Source organism: Nanorana parkeri, unplaced genomic scaffold (genome assembly GCF_000935625.1).
Source record: "Nanorana parkeri isolate BGI_ZX_2015 unplaced genomic scaffold, ASM93562v1 scaffold2142, whole genome shotgun sequence".
NCBI lineage: Eukaryota > Metazoa > Chordata > Amphibia > Anura > Dicroglossidae > Nanorana > Nanorana parkeri.
The window spans coordinates 161,526-176,717 of NW_017308410.1; the positions used below are offsets into that span (position 1 = coordinate 161,526).

Genomic DNA, 15,192 nt, shown 5'->3' on the forward strand with positions numbered 1-15,192 from the left:
GATGCCTTTTTGTAGATATTGATTTACCACCAACATATTTACTATCTCTGGATGGACACTAATCGTTTTTAGATAAATTACCGAGGGCTTTGTGTCATTTGGAGATTCTTACCATTGAAGTATTACCATATATATTTTAATATTTTTAACTGTCAGTTAAACTGTCATTCTATTATTATTATTCAATAATGTTATACAAGTAAAACCTTATAGCGGCATATGTGCATATCTATAGTAGAGATGACATTTTATTATTGTTTTATTCTTGATCACTTTGCACATGTGTTTCATATCAATGATTGAATTTAAAGTATATAGAGACTGGAGTGTGACCCATGTAGACCTGCCTTACCCTGAAGAAGTCTATACGATGAAACGCGTCGGGGGCGGGCCTACAGTTGCGTCACATTTTTCCAGTCTGACGAGTTATCTCGGACGGACCGGCCGGCTTGTTTTTGTTTCCGTTTTAAACTAGTTTCTCTCAGCGCTATGTCTTTGTACAAATAAAAATCTCTTTTGATACGCAATGGGAGTATCTTTACATTTTTTATGACCTGGACCGAGAGTGACATACAGGATAATCGGCAGACCCTGAGGAGCTCAAGACGGGGAGCGGCTGTTCCGATCCCGGTGTTGTACACGGCTTAAATATCATCCTGAGTCCGGTGAGTGCATACCCGAGAGGGGATTTCGTTTTATCTACACCACGAGAACATCACTAATTGGACACAGTTTTTGATCATACAAGATATCGGAATTTGATGCCATATTTGACTTCTTCACATCAGCATTACTACTGTTTAGTTATAATCCTTAACAGACACATTTGTCACAAAGTGTATAAAACTTCACTCACACAGAGTTGATTTCTACACATTTTATTATGATACACTGAATTCCACACTTTAATACATTTTTGAAATTTAACACTATCCAGGTGTGACACTGTGAGGCCTTTAGCGCTACACCGTAGATTGATTAACCTTTTAGGCATACTGCCTGTGTTCAGCAGTTTCTAGCCAATCCGGTTTTTCTTCTTCGTTTCTTCTTTTTTGGTCCTCCATAAGCGCAAGTTTTTTTGTCTTTCATTTATAGATAATAGTTTCCAAGTAGGGGGATTGGTAGGAGAGAAAGCAGTCGATAACGCCATGATAGCTCAAGGTGGATCGGTGGTTGAGATGCGAAAACACGTAGGATCAGAGGAAAAGGAGTAGTACGGAGGAGGAAAGCATAGGAGGGTCAGAAGAGTGGGGCAGACGGGAGAAGTAAGGTTTGGAAAAGTGGGAAGAAAAGGGGGGGGGGGGATAAAGAGGAAAGATATAGGAAGCGGGAAGGAGGGCTAGGTATAAAGAGGGAGGATTAGAGGGGGTCTACTGACCAATAAGGGGGAGACAAAATATGTGGCACTGGGAAGTGTACCGTCAACCGAGGGATAAGGAGACCGGGCCTTATCCATAAAAAAGGTAGAGCATCGGGTTGTGTCGATCGACTCACACTGTAAGACTGATCGTTTGGGGGTGTGACTGAGTGAAAGGACCAAGGAATGTCATCTAGAACCTGGGCCCTCTTACCGTGAGGCTTCGAGCAGGTTTCGAGGGCCACGGCTTATTGCCCTTGGGTGGTAGACCAAGGCTTGTCGTAGGAGAAGGCGTGAACAGGGCCATGGGTATAATTAGAACCCCACCTGGAGCTCCTCTCGCCTGACCAGCGCGCCGCTGACTATTTTATGGTTTGGTTCAAGGCTTAAGGCCGGAGGTCATCTCATGAAAAATATTGGAATTTTAAGGAAAAATCCAAAATGTATTTCTAGTCCAAAACTGCCCTCTTTATGTAATTGCAGGGATAGTGTTTAGAAAAGTAATAGCGTCCTGTCGTCATAATCAGGATGAGATAGGCTATCTCCCCCCACATTTTGGGTGATAAAAAATTAGGAGAAAGTTAAAAGAGGGGGAACGGAAGAACTGAAAAAGGGAAAGAATATACAGGAGAACGTACAAAGACACATGAGGGAGAGATCTGAAGTTGATTGACAGGATGACTAGGGGAACTAAGCCAAAGAGGACCTTGTCCCCATTTCTTGTCCCTACACTGACACAAAGCTGACATCTATTAGACAAAAGAATTTTCAATTTTTGGTAAAGTATACATTTCTATTTATCTTTAAGCAATTGAGTAGCCATATATTATTATTTTTTTTTCCGAAGCCCGTGGACGTGCATCAAAACAAATTCCCCCCTGTGAACAAAAAAAGTGAACCATGAAATCACAGCACACAAAAATGTGCCATATATATCTAACTAGACCATTTGGTCATGGTTAGCATCAAAATTAAGTCAAATTTCTAACTGCAGTGGAAATTACCTTCCTTTTAATTTTGGGAGAAGAAGCTGATTTCAGTTTCTACTCCATGGTTTAGTTGTGATATATACATTAAAAAAAAAATAACTTAGTGGAAGTTTGTCTTTACCTTAAATAGATTCTTGGCTGATAGCCAGTCCTGTGCATAGTATTATAAGTTAGTTAATGCACAGTAGACATTTGAGCTTGTGAATATCTGTTGGCTGGGAGAGGTCACATGTGAATCTACACATTAATGTTGTCACATTCTGTTTAGTTACTGAGAAGCTACTATTTACATTCCGGGAGTTACTTATTTATGTTTCGTTAATATTTGAAATATCCTGCGGTTTTATTTTTATCTTTGTTGATCAATATTATTGAAATTTTGATCCACATTCTTTGTCACCGATTATATTTTGATCGTTATTTTGCACTGATTTTAGTTAATATATATATATATTTTTTGCACATTATTGTTCTTATTTTGTCTTCAGGTTAGCGCAAATAAAGAACTCAAGCTATTTGTTGATTTGTGAAAATAAGTTGTGATTCTCCTTAATTACAGATCCTTGCTTGTTTTCATAAATAGAAAACTGTTTATTTTATCAGAGTAAACATTCTGACATTGTGAAAACAAATGTGAGGAGGTGATAGATGCTCATGGCAACCATCCCATTATTAACAAGATATTTGACATGGTTGACAGTCAATTAAACAAAGGCTCTGGTGTGGACCAAAAAGAGATGGAAAATTACATTATTGAGTGTATCATTGGGGAGACTGCTAGTACAGTGGAAGCACGTGACCGCAGGGAGACTGTTATCCAGAGATCATTCAGTTACTGGACAGAGACTGGACTTGAGGAAAGGGAGTGTGGGTCCAGTGAAGAGACTACTGAGGCAGATAGCCTAGAATTTAGCAAGGGGATGCTGAAACAAGATTCCAAGCATGGTAAATTGACAGGGCTGACCTTAGTCAAAATGAATAGAAGTGACTGGAAACATACACATAAAACTCTAGAGGGTCCAGTTGGAACCCCAGACAGTGTAGTAGGGGCTCATAGAGAGAGTCCCGTTGTGCAGTGGGGATCGGGATTCCCCTTTAAGAGTGACGGTTTGTGTGGTAGGACAAGAGAAAAAACTGACGCGTTAGTAAGAGTCTGTTCCACCTCTAAGTGTGTCTGCTCCTCCGGATCGGAACAAACGGGTTTTCAGAATTGTAACTGGGAGCTGGAGCTCTGGAGATTTCTTAAGAGCTCTGGGTGGAATTACATCTCCAGTCCTGGGACCAGGTGTTGCCAATGAGCAGCCTTGGCTGGTCAGGTGGCTAAGAGCAGCCTCATTAGCTCAGGGGGGAGTCGGTGTGGTGTGTGCTGGAGGCACACGAGGGCCAAGCCAGGTGGTGTGGTGGAGCTACACATGGCCACAAGCAGACTCGGATGCGTGCTGGATGCATGTGGAACAGCCAGGGGAGGTCAGTGACCCAAGGGACCTGTCGGACACACTGATGAGAGAGCAGTGTGAGTGCTCATGAGGGGTGAGCAGTGCGAGTATCACACGGAGGTGTGCTGAGACACTTGGAGCTGAGGAAAGCTAAAGAGGACTGTATATGCTGAGGAAAAGCAGATTATTATAAGAAATGCATGAACAGTTATGTTTCATTTATGTTGAAGATGAATAAAGACTGTCCTTTTTTTAATGTTCAAGTCGGCTTCAGGAGTGGTCACTTAGCGCTACCCATTTGGATATATTTCCCAAACTACCACACAATTTAAAATGTAACTAATCCCAAGTAAAAATAAAAATAAATACAAATATATTGCAGCTTACCAGTCCTTAGATGTGGTGGCTACATTAAATCTCTTTCTTTAAAAGTCTTTTACTGTATTTTTATCTAGTAATCCAGTAACTAACTTCCTGTCCTAGGGTGCTCACTCAATGTTCTGAATATCTATTGAGGAGCAGTGTTGTCAATTTAGGCTGTTTTCTCCTGTTTTGGACTACAGAAATCCTCAGCCTCTTTTTCTCTCCATAACACAGGAATATTTTCTGCAGTTGACGGAGAAAAACTGGGCAGGGTTGAGATTACTGCTTGAGATTTCAGTGCACCAGAGGCAGTGTGTTTAAATTGTGTTAAGCAAAATATGATTTTACCTAGTTTTGGATAGTTCTGGAAAGAACTAGAAATAATTTTTAGTCCAATCCATGGCTCCATTGGGGAGACTAGTCTTCACTGCCAAGCTTTCGGACAATATTTTTCTAAGCAGGAAGTAAAGGGGACACTCCAACAGCAACAAAAGAATTCCAAAAATACTTTTCTTTAGCACAGAAGGTGAGTCTTGGAACCCCTGTCAGATTTGTAATTCTGTTTATCATTGTTGCAGATTATCTTTTTCTTTCCGCCTGGTGTCAGTGGGACTGAAAGTTAGGGTAAATATTTCTAACAAAGCACCAGTTAGCAGTAAGAACCCAACAGAAGTTCTAATTCTTTCTTAATCTGCCCAAAAATTGAAAAAAAGTTTTTAACTTTAAGTGACATTAAACCCTCAGATTTTTTAACATAAAGCAATACCGTAATGTGTGCCTTACTGTAACCCATGTTTTTTTCCCTTCTCTTTGCTGTTCTTCCTTTTAACTCCTCATGTCTTCTCATGCTAGGGGAGAACTTCCCTTTGCAGCTGAGTGCCTCTTCCTGTAGTGCTGGCTCAGGTTGCAAACCTACACACAGACACCATGTATCCATTTCAGAGACAAGGCAGTCTGCTGCAAAACAGAAGTTCTGCCCAGCATGAGAACAGATACATATTTAAAAAGGAAGAGCAGCAAAGAGAAGGGAAACTACCATGGATTACAGTAAGGCACATATTACAGTATTGTTTTATGTTAAAAAATCTGAGGGTTTAATGTCACTTTAACATACACTTGAACCACTTCAGGAACACATTTCCTTTTATAAACATCACAGTCCTAAAGTGGTTAAAATCAAGATCATGGCTACTGCAGCAACTGTAATTTTGGTATAGCTTTTTTCAGTTGGCACCTGGATTTCACATACCGATCGGGTGGGCTGCAGCACTCCTGATCACATATGATGCTGAAAAGAGTTTCCCCACAAAAACCCCTCTAACCCACAAACACTCCCCACAAGTGCAAGCTATCCTGGGCTCTACTGTCCCTCATGTGGGCTCAGGACCAGCATGGTAGCTTGCAGTGCCAGGCTGCTGTAAACAAAGCTAGTAGGGTCTTGTCCTGTATTAACAAGGTATATTGTCCTGTATTAAGAATGTATGGCAGAGACAAGTCCTATAATTGTGCCACTTTATAGATCATTGGTTCGGCCTCATCTGGAGTACGCGGTCCAGTTCTGGTCACCAGTACTAAAAAAAGATGTCCTTGAGCTGGAGAGAGTCCAGCGGAGAGCAACCAAACTAATTAGGGGATTGGAGGACCAGAGCTATGAGACAAGGCTACTGAATTTAAACATGTTCACGTTGGAAGTAAGGAGATTAAGGGGGGGGTATGATTTTCATGTACAAGATGTTCAATGGTGGCAGCAACATTGGCAACAAACTCTTTAAGATTAACTCCATTACAAAAACTAGATGCCACCACCTAAAATTGGTGGAAAAAAAAATTCCAGCACAAGGGGCGAAGGGGGTTCTTCACAGTAAGAGCGGTTAGGGTCTGGAACTCACTGCCAAGTATTCCTAAGAATGAGATGATGCGTGGGCCTATATGGGTTGGACTTGATGGTCTTTATTCAACCCCAAATACTATGTAACTATGTAATGGTTAACGATAAAACGGGGAAGGGAAGGTATATGCACAATATCTCCAATATAATCGATGTGAATGGGGGTCCCCTATTAGAAGTTTTAAAAAAGAAGTTTTCCCCAAAGAGGGGATCCCACCATTCCTTACACAATCTACGTGACAACTAAGTGATGAAAAAATATGAATGTATTTATTCGGTAAGAGATAAAATCTATATATTTAGACTCTACGTACAAAGAATATCAAAAAATATATTAAATCAGACAAACAGATAAATGTGTATACAGAACAGACAGATAAATATATATACATAAATTGATGACTGCATACCGCCTATGAACAAGTAAGTGAATGAGTGGGTTAATGAAAAAAATTATTTGTCAATTAGGAGACATGCCGTTTGGAAAGCCGGGTGTGTTTATATATTTAGAAGACAAAAAGCTATCCATGAAGTAAATTCCAATATGTGCGGGATTTCCCGATAATTGCCCTAGTTTGAAACTGAAGGGCACAGATGGTATCGGAATTGTAGCCACAGAGGAAGCGTATAATATGGACACAGCACCCACGGGGACCTTGGAAGTGGGATAACACAGTCAATGTGAATGTATAGAAAAAAATTTAATTATATATAACTCACAGTCCCGGGATATCTTCGTTTCGATGTTTCCAGAGTAAGTTTCGGAGAAAAGAATGGCTGGTCAGGTGGCTAAGAGCAGCCTCATTAGCTCAGGGGGGAGTCGGTGTGGTGTGTGCTGGAGGCACACGAGGGCCAAGCCAGGTGGTGTGGTGGAGCTACACATGGCCACAAGCAGACTCGGATGCGTGCTGGATGCATGTGGAACAGCCAGGGGAGGTCAGTGACCCAAGGGACCTGTCGGACACACTGATGAGAGAGCAGTGTGAGTGCTCATGAGGGGTGAGCAGTGCGAGTATCACACGGAGGTGTGCTGAGACACTTGGAGCTGAGGAAAGCTAAAGAGGACTGTATATGCTGAGGAAAAGCAGATTATTATAAGAAATGCATGAACAGTTATGTTTCATTTATGTTGAAGATGAATAAAGACTGTCCTTTTTTTAATGTTCAAGTCGGCTTCAGGAGTGGTCACTTAGCGCTACCCATTTGGATATATTTCCCAAACTACCACACAATTTAAAATGTAACTAATCCCAAGTAAAAATAAAAATAAATACAAATATATTGCAGCTTACCAGTCCTTAGATGTGGTGGCTACATTAAATCTCTTTCTTTAAAAGTCTTTTACTGTATTTTTATCTAGTAATCCAGTAACTAACTTCCTGTCCTAGGGTGCTCACTCAATGTTCTGAATATCTATTGAGGAGCAGTGTTGTCAATTTAGGCTGTTTTCTCCTGTTTTGGACTACAGAAATCCTCAGCCTCTTTTTCTCTCCATAACACAGGAATATTTTCTGCAGTTGACGGAGAAAAACTGGGCAGGGTTGAGATTACTGCTTGAGATTTCAGTGCACCAGAGGCAGTGTGTTTAAATTGTGTTAAGCAAAATATGATTTTACCTAGTTTTGGATAGTTCTGGAAAGAACTAGAAATAATTTTTAGTCCAATCCATGGCTCCATTGGGGAGACTAGTCTTCACTGCCAAGCTTTCGGACAATATTTTTCTAAGCAGGAAGTAAAGGGGACACTCCAACAGCAACAAAAGAATTCCAAAAATACTTTTCTTTAGCACAGAAGGTGAGTCTTGGAACCCCTGTCAGATTTGTAATTCTGTTTATCATTGTTGCAGATTATCTTTTTCTTTCCGCCTGGTGTCAGTGGGACTGAAAGTTAGGGTAAATATTTCTAACAAAGCACCAGTTAGCAGTAAGAACCCAACAGAAGTTCTAATTCTTTCTTAATCTGCCCAAAAATTGAAAAAAAGTTTTTAACTTTAAGTGACATTAAACCCTCAGATTTTTTAACATAAAGCAATACCGTAATGTGTGCCTTACTGTAACCCATGTTTTTTTCCCTTCTCTTTGCTGTTCTTCCTTTTAACTCCTCATGTCTTCTCATGCTAGGGGAGAACTTCCCTTTGCAGCTGAGTGCCTCTTCCTGTAGTGCTGGCTCAGGTTGCAAACCTACACACAGACACCATGTATCCATTTCAGAGACAAGGCAGTCTGCTGCAAAACAGAAGTTCTGCCCAGCATGAGAACAGATACATATTTAAAAAGGAAGAGCAGCAAAGAGAAGGGAAACTACCATGGATTACAGTAAGGCACATATTACAGTATTGTTTTATGTTAAAAAATCTGAGGGTTTAATGTCACTTTAACATACACTTGAACCACTTCAGGAACACATTTCCTTTTATAAACATCACAGTCCTAAAGTGGTTAAAATCAAGATCATGGCTACTGCAGCAACTGTAATTTTGGTATAGCTTTTTTCAGTTGGCACCTGGATTTCACATACCGATCGGGTGGGCTGCAGCACTCCTGATCACATATGATGCTGAAAAGAGTTTCCCCACAAAAACCCCTCTAACCCACAAACACTCCCCACAAGTGCAAGCTATCCTGGGCTCTACTGTCCCTCATGTGGGCTCAGGACCAGCATGGTAGCTTGCAGTGCCAGGCTGCTGTAAACAAAGCTAGTAGGGTCTTGTCCTGTATTAACAAGGTATATTGTCCTGTATTAAGAATGTATGGCAGAGACAAGTCCTATAATTGTGCCACTTTATAGATCATTGGTTCGGCCTCATCTGGAGTACGCGGTCCAGTTCTGGTCACCAGTACTAAAAAAAGATGTCCTTGAGCTGGAGAGAGTCCAGCGGAGAGCAACCAAACTAATTAGGGGATTGGAGGACCAGAGCTATGAGACAAGGCTACTGAATTTAAACATGTTCACGTTGGAAGTAAGGAGATTAAGGGGGGGGTATGATTTTCATGTACAAGATGTTCAATGGTGGCAGCAACATTGGCAACAAACTCTTTAAGATTAACTCCATTACAAAAACTAGATGCCACCACCTAAAATTGGTGGAAAAAAAAATTCCAGCACAAGGGGCGAAGGGGGTTCTTCACAGTAAGAGCGGTTAGGGTCTGGAACTCACTGCCAAGTATTCCTAAGAATGAGATGATGCGTGGGCCTATATGGGTTGGACTTGATGGTCTTTATTCAACCCCAAATACTATGTAACTATGTAATGGTTAACGATAAAACGGGGAAGGGAAGGTATATGCACAATATCTACTCCAGTACCCGCGATACCACCACCCCTGCAGTTGCCTGTGCAGCCGGCACACACACGGCATTTACACGGGGGATTCGGAAGGAATAATCATAATCTACTCCTCAACGCTGATACCCCGACGTCGCTGATTGCACACGCATGCAAACCCCATGGTGAGTTACTACACTCTCTTGTTTGCCTGTCACCTGCAATTCTTGCCTCATCTGTTATCTCTCTCTCCCTCTCGCCTTTAAACACCAAACGGAGTATTGGAGGACACACTAACCTCCACCATCAAAGCCCCCCAGGCCTGAACAGCCCCTACTTACACGGATAGTAGCGCTTTAGACTTCCTCTTTTTGTTTTTCCTACTTAGTTACCCCCTTATTATAGGCAGTTCAGCACAGCCGAGTATGTGGGCGGCCATACGGATGCACACCCAGACTGGACCAGCCTCTCACACCCCCGGGACACCTCTTCGAGCCAGGATCTGTCCAAGGAGAGGGCCGCACAGACATCGGGGGAGCCCCTAACCGTAAGTCCTTTTTTGCTTGCTGCTTTTTTGCTCCTTAGTACATAGAGTGAGGGCAGATTTGGGGGGATTCTCTTTGGAGTAGGGCATATATTGCTGGGATTCTTGGATGTTGTATTTTTAGAAAATTATCAGTATTTTTGTCTATAATATTCCTTTCTAGTGCTTCATCAATTATATGGAACAATTGTTGCTGGTGATTTTGTAAAGTATTTCCTTTGATGGATTGATACCAGTGTCGATTGTTTAAGATTTTCATCACCATCTCCACATAATCTGCACAGATTGCAATAGCTTTCTAGCAAATAAATTAACATCTTTAATGATGTCGAATGGCACATTTCAGATGACGATGAGGACACAGACAAATCCGGACCATCTACGGCTCCTCAGAATATAAATATCTGGAACTTTGTATGCAGAGTTACTGAAGATATTTCAAAAAATGTTTCTCAAAAAATTACTAACGACAATTTAACGCATGATCAAAGAAGTGCCTTAGAAACCTTGCAGCAAAATTAAAGATATTATCTTAAAACCAGCTGACAAGGGTGGAAATGTGGTGATTATGACCAGTGCAGATTATGTGGAGATGGTGATGAAAATCTTAAACAATCGACACTGGTATCAATCCATCAAAGGAAATACTTTACAAAATCACCAGCAACAATTGTTCCATATAATTGATGAAGCACTAGAAAAGAATATTATAGACAAAAATACTGGTAATTTTCTAAAAATACAACATCCAAGAATCCCAGTAATTTATGCCCTTCCTAAAGTCCATAAAAATACAACTCACCCACCAGGTCGCCCAATAATTTCCAGCTGTGGAGCCTTGACAGAAAACGCTAGCATCTATGTAGACCACTTTTTACGTCCACATGTAGAATCTCTTACATCCTATGTAAGAGACACCCCCCATCTAATATCCCAGATTAAAGATCTGGAGGTTCCAGCTGAAACATTATTAGTCGGCTTAGACGGTGAAGCCCTCTATTCCTCCATACCCCACAGTAAAGGGATCAAAGTTATAGAAAAAGTTCTAGCCTCTCTAGGAACGTTTGAACTCGATCATAACATATTTATAGTCCGACTCTTAGAGTTTATCTTGACCCATAACACGTTCTCGTTCAACAGCCACCTTTACCTCCAGGTACAGGGCACGGCTATGGGAACACGTTGTGCTCCCTCTTATGCCAACCTGTACCTGGGGGCATGGGAAGACAATATCTGGTCCAGAGACGACTTGTCCATGTACCTGTGCCATGTTCTTTCCTGGCACAGGTACATAGACGATATCCTGATTCTCTGGACCGGAGGGAAAACCCTTTTGGAGGACTTCGTGGAAGTTCTTAACTTCAACGATCTCAATCTAAGATTCACCATGACTATGGATGAATTTGAGTTACCGTTTTTAGATATTTCCATCTGCAAAAGCAAAACTAATACTCTGTACACTAAACTATATAGAAAGAAGACTGCTTGGAACTCCATATTAGAAGCCAGCAGTGCTCACCCACAATCCTTAAAAAATAGTATCCCATATGGACAGTATTTAAGAATAAGACGGAATTGTACCCTAGATAAAGATTTTGAATTTGAGGCTAAAAATCTAAGATATAGGTTACAACAGACGGGCTACTCAGACAAAATTCTACAAAGGGCTTATGATAAAACCAAGGTCAATTATAGACCTACCTGGATTCATAAAAACAAAAAGAAAATAGAAAAAGAAAAAGAACACTACATTCAATGATACACTCAGACTAATATTTACGTATAACAACCAACATCAAGTAATTAAAGATATATTAACGAAGCACTGGCATTGTCTGACGAAGGACTCGAGGATTTCTAAATTTATTCAAACTAAACCAACTATAATCTACAAAAAATGCCCCTCCTTGAAAGACAAATTAGTCTCTAGTGAGTTTGCTCAAAATAAAAAACGTCACTGCTGTAAATACCCAGGTACTTACCAATGTCAAAAATGTAAGTTCTGTGTATTTATCGAAACGGGATCTGAAACCATCACCCCAAATGGGCAGAGAGTGAAATGCAAACATTTGGCCAATTGCGAAACTAAAGGGGTTATATACCTTCTAAGATGCACCTGTGATATGTTCTATATAGGCAAAACTAAGAGAATGTTGAAGAACAGGATCTCAGACCACATTTCTGACATTGAATATATATTTAAAAAAATAATTTTTCTATACATTCACATTGACTGTGTTATCCCATTTCCAAGGTCCCCGTGGGTGCTGTGTCCATATTATACGCTTCCTCTGTGGCTACAATTCCGATACCATCTGTGCCCTTCAGTTTCAAACTAGGGCAATTATCGGGAAATCCCGCACATATTGGAATTTACTTCATGGATAGCTTTTTGTCTTCTAAATATATAAACACACCTGGCTTTCCAAACGGCATGTCTCCTAATTGACAAAGAATTTTTTTCATTAACCCACTCATTCACTTACTTGTTCATAGGCGGTATGCAGTCATCAATTTATGTATATATATTTATCTGTCTGTTCTGTATACACATTTATCTGTTTGTCTGATTTAATATATTTTTTGATATTCTTTGTACGTAGAGTCTAAATATATAGATTTTATCTCTTACCGAATAAATACATTCATATTTTTTCATCACTTAGTTGTCACGTAGATTGTGTAAGGAATGGTGGGATCCCCTCTTTGGGGAAAACTTCTTTTTTATAACTATGTAATGGCAGGTGTCTGGCTTGGCCGGAGGGAGATCATCACACTTGCTCTCCTCTCTCCAAAAGCTACTGAATCCAGAAGCGTTGAAGATTTTGTCACTTTCGGTGAACACTTGTACAACTGTGTAAAACATAAGATTGTAAGTTCCTTTGGGATAGCACCTAATATAAACACTTCTTATTCCATTGTAAATGAGTGCAGAATCACAGTGTTTACTTCACCTGTGTACCTGTTGCGGATAGGGGGTTACAGTCCTGGTTCTGTACATTACTAGAAATTGCATTTGTTTTCTATTAATGCTTTAAAACAAAAACGTTAATATCAAATACCTGAGGGTACATCTTCTATGTTATAGTACCAGTTAATTGGAAGACCTGTCTTTGTTATTCCAGTTTTATAACTTGGTTTATCTTCATGTTTTGCCATAGTGCTCTTTCCTGTTAAATTAAGTGCTTGGATTTCACTTAATTTTGGACTCACTTCTACTAGATGTATTGAGATATCACATGTATTTAGTAGATTCTGAAACTGACTAAAAACCTGAAAAAAGAAAAAAAAACACCAACCAATAACATTAATAAACAAAGCAAAATTTAAGTACAAAGATCAAAACAATTTGTAATCTGCTTCCTTACCAGAATTCCTAAAATTGTTTGTAACTCTCTCGTCTAAGATACCATTCTTGGTATAATGATTCACACAGTTGCAATGCATTAATGCACATGTGATGACATGCACTGTTAAGTCAGCCCATTCATTTGAAAGGGCTGCCTAATGAACCAAAAAGTTGCTGCAATGTTTGTTTTGTTCCGCAGCTCACCACAAAGTGCTGCGCAAACATTTGGCACTATATAAATCCTGTATAATGCATGGTAGGGCATTAACTGGTGTCATGGTGCACTGCAATGCATGTCCGTTGGCAAGGTGTGTTGGTGTGCTTTTAAGAATGCATTACACAGCAATATACCAACACGCAAAATGCATGTTTTTCTTGCATTTTAATTATTCCAAGACTCCTCACCGCTCCAATTTCCGCAGCCCTGCCCCCGTCGTATTTCCCCCGGCGGGTGCAGGTTACGAAGTGTGTGCTCACCAGGCATGATTAGGAACCAAAAAATGACCGCACTCGACAGTGCACTACTGAAAAATCCTGCGTTTATTTATGCAAAATCAAGTGTACATCACAGCAAGCTCCCCACACCAAAAAATTTAATCTCCTCAAGCGTTTCACCAATGTGGCTTCCTCATAGGAGGTGAAGTCTCTAATACAAGATGAAACTTATACCCCAAAAGCACATCTCACTCCAGGTGTGGGATGGATTGCATCCACCCCCACCATTAACCCTTCACAAACTAATTTTAAAAAATGGTAAAAAGGCATGCAATGACATACCCTGTACTATAAGAATATTAATGGTGTAAAATTGTTGCGATCTGTTGTGGAAATTTTATTAGGATGTGTTTTTAGTGTATTGTAATGTTTTGTCATTAGTCTCTCAGTGTCTCGGTAAATAGACGCTGGGGGATTAATCCATTGGAGGAGATTTCTTATGCGCAGCGGAGCAGTGTGTTCTTGGTGAATGTATGGACGCCGGCTGGGGCCCCCCCGTGCAATGCATGGATTTATTGGCTTGCGTGGATACATTTGTCTTGAACGCAGTATATGAAAGGAACGTGCGTTTGTTCTCTCTGGGGTGCCTGATCAACACGCTTGAGATGATATAACGTTGAAATATATATATGTATACATATATAACACTTGCTGACCCATATAAAAAAAACCTTGATTAAAATACAACAAAGTGTGACTTTAAAAGACTTAATCATATAAATATACATATGTATACTAAGCCTGGGCTGAGCTACTAGCCAGGCCTTAAAGGAGAACTATGAGGTGAGTGCTTTTCACTCACCTCATAGTTCTAGCCAACCTGTGACAATGAGACTGTCACAGGTCGGCTCAGTAGATCGGGAGGTGAGAACTATGGGGAAAAACACTGACCCCATAGTTCTCCTTTAAGAGTTACTTGCCACCAGTTGCTCCACCTAACCCCCTACCCTGCCCCGGCTTTAACTCCGCCAGGTCAGCCATGTGACGCAAAGTACAGAGATCAGTAACAACATAGAGTGCTGAGTTCAGTGGTGTAATGCCGAGTTCAGAGGCCAGCGGTGTGACGCAGAGTACAGTGGTCAATAATATAACGCACTGTACAGAGGTCAGCAATGTAACGCACATTGCAAAGGTCAGCGCTGTAACGCACATTACAAAGGTCAGCGCTGTAACGCACATTGCAGAGGTCAGCGCTGTAGCGCACATTGCAGAGGTCAGCGCTGTAACACACATTGCAGAGGTCATGCGCTGTAACGCACATTGCAGAGGTCATGCGCTGTAACGCACATTGCAGAGGTCAGCAAAGTAACGCACATTGCAGAGGACAGCAAAGTAACGCATATTGCAGAGGTCAGCAAAGTAACGCACATTGCAGAAGTCAGCAATGTAACGCACATTGCAGAGGTCAGCAGTATAAGGAAGAACGAAAAGGGACTTACAGTTCACTTAGCTGGTGTTCAGGTGCCCTCTTCTTTCTCCTGGTGGTGGTCGTGGGGAAGGGGGGGG

At 40.8% G+C, this 15,192-nt stretch overlaps 1 protein-coding gene across 1 annotated transcript in view; it reads right to left on the reverse strand.

Moving 5' to 3' along the window:
- The window catches only part of NDUFAF7 (NADH:ubiquinone oxidoreductase complex assembly factor 7), a 102,364-nt gene that overhangs the window by 67,239 nt on the left and 19,933 nt on the right, over window positions 1-15,192 (reverse strand). The window contains exon 5 of the mRNA XM_018572823.1: window positions 12,905-13,115. Within this exon, the coding sequence (XP_018428325.1) occupies window positions 12,905-13,115 (211 nt within the window). The remainder of the gene's footprint in view (window positions 1-12,904; window positions 13,116-15,192) is intronic.